This window comes from Takifugu rubripes, chromosome 1 (genome assembly GCF_901000725.2).
Source record: "Takifugu rubripes chromosome 1, fTakRub1.2, whole genome shotgun sequence".
Taxonomy (NCBI): Eukaryota; Metazoa; Chordata; class Actinopteri; order Tetraodontiformes; family Tetraodontidae; genus Takifugu; species Takifugu rubripes.
This window is the reverse complement of record NC_042285.1, coordinates 16,170,080-16,175,939: the sequence shown is the minus strand read 5'-3', so window position 1 is coordinate 16,175,939 and position 5,860 is coordinate 16,170,080. Positions and strand designations below refer to the sequence as shown.

Sequence of the window (5,860 nt, the reverse complement as noted above, 5' to 3'; positions counted from 1 at the left end):
GCTGATGAGTAAACTAATGAAATACTCTATAAACAAGTGAAGTTGAAAAAACAAAGGCGCACTTGTTTTAGCCTTTAATGTGTGCAGCAAGAAGGAGGCCTTTCTGGTTCTTTGGCAGATGCCACCTGCACACATCCTGTTCTGACAGACTCGGCTTTATGCCTGATGGAGACGGAGACCGATGTTTACAGCTTCCCATGCCGGGTTCTTGGTTTCTCTCTTAACTGATGCAAAAAACCTTAAACTTGGGGCCGCGGGCAGCTGAATTGAATGAGGAGAGTCCTGCTCTGAGCCTCCGCGAGCTCTCAAAGGTTCATGGGAGGTCTCAGCCTGTGGTTCAGAAGGAGAAACTCATGACTGAGATAACTGTCTCACATTTCCCTTCACCCTGGTGGCTTCGCTGCACGACTCTCACAGCACGTCAGCTCCAGCCGCAGCTGTTTTTTCCCCCTTTCCTCCCCTTCTGCATCTTATTAAAAAGCTGACCATATTTTGTACTGGATTTCATATTGCATTCTTTTGCAGTGATCCAGAAAAAGCCACATTCCTCATTAAAGCCTATTTGTCTAAAAAATAAAATCATCCCTCCATCAATCAAGCTGCCTTGGGATGAGAGGCAGGATACAACCTGGACAAGTCACCAGATCATCGCAACGGCCAACACACAGAGATAAACAACCCCTCGCACTCACAGTCAGAGAGAGTATAGGTGGTACGCAGAGACGTACCTGGAGAGAACCCTCATGGACACCAGGCCAACATGCAAACTCCACACAGAAAAGCGTCTGGCACTCTGGGCTTCAAACCCAAACCCAGCAGAGCGCTGTGGATTATGTATGAGTATTCTGCTGGCATTTACATGATTGAATCAATTCAAAATCCATGGAATTAAGGGGAAAGCACAGCAACCAGGGTAAAAAGCAGGTGTGAATGATTTAAAATACAGGCACAAATTCTCTGTCAACTTTAAAAAAAAAAAAAAACAGCAAGCAACTCTGTGAAGAACACGTCTCAGCCTAAGAGAGGGGACTCAATCCAAGAGGATCACAGATGTTTGAATACTTTTCCAAAGCAAACAGCTATACAACCTCTTTCATCTTGCAGAGCTGCACGTTGACTTTTGTCTGCAGGTCATTCTTGGCCAGCCACTTCCACACATGGAGAAACTTTCCCCACTGTTTTTATGTCCCACTGCAGCGCGTGGCCATCAAGCATAAACCCACCATTCGATTAAGCATCAAAACATCAGTGTTTATATTACATGTACAGCGATGCCGACTTGGACGTCACGTTTCTGTAGTGTGCTGACTGTTTCTTTCCATAACCACTCAGGAAATACTAAGTAACTTCATTAGATCTTCTTCTCGACAATCACAATTTTACAATTTATGTCCAAACAAACAAGCCTAACCTCATGAAACTAAGCAGGAAGCTGCAAATGACCTGTTACCCTCCGCCCATGTGTTTCCTGGAAGAATACTGATTACAGTGGAACACACATGTCAATATCCAACCTTTATTGAATATACAGCCCTTTTAAACGTTCATTCCTTTGCCCAGTGCAAGAGTTCAGAATTGTTCACTGCCTAAAGTTGCAACTACGTCAGTAACTTAAGAGCAGTAAATCAAGTGTAAATAATCAGAGCCATCTTGAAGCCTACCTCCCCTCCAGCTCCACACTTCTCTCTTATAAACACAAGATTATGAATACAGCACAGCCCCTTTACAATCATGCAGCAGAGCGACAATGCAGCCAAATATGGGAATCAGGATGGGATCTAATACTGCTGTGCTGAACAGGTATCCACATAATAGGAAATCTGGTTGAGGAGACGCCTGTCCTGGCCTCGCTTCTCTGCATTTTGTCACCGCCTGTTGGTTTAAGGGCTCGGAACATCTCTCATGGGCTTGCAATTGATATATTCGAATGTCACATAACAGACTTTACAATAAGTGTCCCCTTCTGCATTTCTAAGAGGTACGCTTTCACTAAAACAGAGGAAGAAGCCGTGTATATATATCTGTCCCATCAGGCAGATATCCTTGGAAAGTGGTGGGATACATCTGTGTTCTCAGAACTCCAAACTCTGACCTTTGCAGCACATCAGTTCATAGTGAACATGCATTTCTATAAGCAAATGTAAAAAAAAAAAAGAAAGATTTACTATATATAATTCCTAAGTGTCACCTACCTCTCCTCCTGAGGGGCGAGGAGGGGCCGGACACAACTATGTCAGAGATGAAGGCAATTAGGAAAACGACCACAAATGTGAGTGACTGTCTCTGCATCCTCTTCCTCGCCATCATCGTCCGTGCTGCCGCTCAGCCCTGAATCTCAGGTGGGACTGAAGCCGGGATCTTGCAGCGAGAGTGAAACTCAGAAGTGGAGCTGTCTCTCAGCGTCGCTCTGGCGGATGACTAAATCTTTGGCAGCACTCGGAGCCTCATGTGCGGCTGCAGATGTCCAGCTGGGGCTCGATCCTGGACGCCGTCTGAGCCAGTGCAGAAGCTGGACCTGTAGATAGAGCAGGCGTCTCCTGCTCCATCTATACCTCTATGAGGGAGGGAGGAGACACACAGAGCAAGAAACACCCACATCAGTACCCTCCTTCCCTTCTTCTTTCGGTTTCTTTCCCTCTCTCCCTCTCTCTATTTACTACTACTTGATAATGCAAAAGAGTTACTCAAGTTCCGTATTTAAGTACAACGCTACTGATTAAACATGTGTAAATGTGAACTGTAAATCTCCTGATTCCAGATCTGTTACTGTAAGGTGACAGTTCCACTTGGACCGTGGTCTAACAATGGAAGCATTTTGGCAGAACACAGTGGAACCACGCTTCAGACTGGCTGGATTCACAGTTGTTTGCTTCTCATTGTCTTTGTTTGGCGTATCCTCATCCTTTTCTCTGAGACCTTCTTTCACCTCTTTCACCCCCAGCAGGGTGTTGCTGCTTTCTTGCCTCTAGGGTGGGGGCATCGAGGACAATGCGTCAGACACATGATCCGAGCTCTGCTTTTGTGATCACAGTCATCGTTCTATTATTTCTTTTTATTGCTTTTCAACACATCAGCAACTCCACCTGCCAACAAACACTGCAGCCAGAGGAGTGTGTCAGAGCCGGTGCTAGCAAAGTCACTCACGCATCAGCATCCGCCTGCCAGGAGATCTATTGTAGAAAAGGAAACAATTGGTCGAGTTCCTTGTCACCAACTAGCTTGTTATGAGTGGAACGCTAATGTTTTTGTATGTGGATCCATGATTTCCTTTCTGCAGGTGATTGAAAAACATTTTCCAGCAAAGCTGAGTGTGCACAGCTTCAGTCCTTTGGGATTTAGGATTGGGAAAATGTCACACTTCCTGATGTATTTCAACTTTATTGTTGCTGATTCCATACCAAATGAAGGCAGTTGGAGTTCGACACTCATGTTGACCTCTGACCTTCACTGTAAAAAACAATATTTAAATAAAAGACAGGTTTCATTGTCTCTGGAATTACACTGTAAACAACTTTGAAGAACGCCCACCTGACCTCTGAGAAGCCCCGTCTCATTCAGCAGTGACCCATCATCATCCATGCCTCAAAGGTCATGATATCATGGGAAAATGGCGGCCTGCGTCATCTCGATCATGCAGCAGATTAATGTACAGAAACAAGAGGCCCAAGTCCTGATCCCAGCACCCGCCAGAGGGAGCCCAGCAGATACAGAGGGTGGCGCTCTGTCTGGGGGACCACACGGAGGTCTGCGGCCATGGCGAGTTGGAGGGCACACAGCACGTGCCGTCATGTGGAGAGGTCGAAACAATAATGCCTCACGTCCTCATGGAAACACCAGGTAGCGCCTTTGACATGGTGCTGTGCAGACTCGTCCCTTAAAGGGCCGTCAGAATGCACGTCCTAGGTTAGGCAGGTCAAATGCTGCGTCATGGTTTCATGGACATCTTCTGCAAACTGCCGACAAATATTCAGGCCAGAGGGGTCACAGAGAATTTAGAATCTCTGGTTGATGTGGTGAGATCAAATGGAGAGATCTCAGGAAGTAGATCCTCTGGTGCTGATCACCACCGAGCTGCTGCCCAGAGGAACCGAGGTCCCGCTGGTGATCAGGGACACCTGCTGGCAGCATCGACTGTGAGCTGCCAACCAGGGGAAAAACTCAAAAGCATGATTCCACTTGTTGATCTCTGGTAGAAAACCAGATCTACTTCACTCAGCAAAGGAAGGCAAAGCTAGAGATCCTGTGCTTAGTCTGTAAAAAGTAACAGTATTGCCAGATCATTGTCTCTTTATCTCTCATCGCTCTGACACATTCTCAAATTTAGCAGTGCCACGACATGGAAAATATGATGGATGGAATATTTTTCTAAATATTCAGAAATCCATTTCTGTCTATATAGATAGATTTTAGAAAACAACTACAAAAGTCCAAACTGATCAGATCTAATCAGATAAAGAGCATTTTTCTGTGACAGTCACGTCCAAAGGCTTCTGTTATATCACCCAGACCAAAACCAAAGCTAAGTCAAAGGAGTTAACGTTAGGGTTACTGCTGTCATCTAGCAGTTGTAAAAGCTCAGATGGTTCTCATTGTGCACAGTTATGTGTGTTGACCTTGCACATGCGCAGTACGTCTGAGTGTGAGAGCCGGACAATTGGAGGGGAACGCTCCCCTGGTGTGTGTGACTTGTTGACAGCAGATACAATACCAGACAAATCCACTGGCTCTAATGCATCAATAACAAGGTTTAGAGACGTCACCGTTCCTCTGCTCTGCTGCTACACCGTCCATTCATTCCTGAAAACCTGACAGAACAAATGTGGGTTCAGAGTTACTTTTGCCTCATATTAAAAAGGCCCATCCTTTATGTGTCCCGTCTCTGGGGTTTTCTCTATTCTTTTTCTTCCAAAAGTCCCAAAAAAAATAATAGTCATAAAAATTATGATGACTTGAAACCTAAATTTGGGCCAAGATGTGAATCCAGGTTTTATTGCTGCCTGGTTCGGTAACTGTTGGGATAAACTCCGACAGCCCAAAGACGAACAGGAGGCGTTTAACATGGATGGATGGATGGATGGATGGATGGATGGATGGATGGATGGATGGATGGATGGATGGATGGATGGATGGATGGATGGATGGATGGATGGATGGATGGATGGATGGATGGATGGATTTGTCACATTTGAGTCCTTAAGAGACGGCTAAATTTGTTTTGTTGCAAGATCTTCGAACTTTGTGCAATTTGTCCCCACCTAGTGGCAGATCTATGTAAGAAACGTACACCGTCCTGGTTGGCCCGCCACTCTCAGCCAATATGAGTTGTGTTAGTTTACTATCACAAGGATGCAGTGCAACATCGGGGAATAAATAAATAGGTTAATAAATAAATATTACTTATAAATAAATATTAAATATATGACAATTAAAACCAAGTTGGACCAGTCATAAAGCTGGCAGTTGTTAAAAATAAGAAATAAAATGTGAAGGAGCAAAATCAGCTTCTGCTTTGATTAAAAGGAAAATTATGAATAGCCACAAAATCTGCATGACTTAGTAAAATGAGCTCGTTAAATAATATGTGAGCTCTGCCCGTAGCATATTTATTTTCAATGTGACAAATAGGTGCAATAATGTTTTACTATGGAACTCGGGTTGGCTCTGAGGGCCCCTCATGCTGGAGCCTCACAGCAGAGAGGCAGAGTGAGCAAACACAGAAGGCCTTTAGAAGCAGAGCCCTAAATGTTTAGACAGTTACAGCATATACGTCATCTCTCTTCATTCCTTCACTGCATCTCATCAGCTCGGACCAAATCCTAATTTCATAGTCTGAGTAAAAGTTGCGCATGTTTGAAAGCAA

The 5,860-nt window shown here is 44.7% G+C and overlaps 1 protein-coding gene across 4 annotated transcripts in view; it reads right to left on the bottom strand.

The window, feature by feature from the left end:
• abi3bpa (ABI family, member 3 (NESH) binding protein a) overlaps positions 1–2,535 on the bottom strand; it is a 23,258-nt gene extending 20,723 nt beyond the window's left edge. For all 4 annotated transcript variants that reach the window (XM_029838643.1, XM_011608656.2, XM_029838650.1 and 1 more), the window contains exon 1: positions 2,193–2,535. In XM_029838643.1, the coding sequence (XP_029694503.1) occupies positions 2,193–2,307 (115 nt within the window). In that variant the 5' untranslated portion in view covers positions 2,308–2,535. The remainder of the gene's footprint in view (positions 1–2,192) is intronic.
• Positions 2,536–5,860: the final 3,325 nt, after the last annotated feature.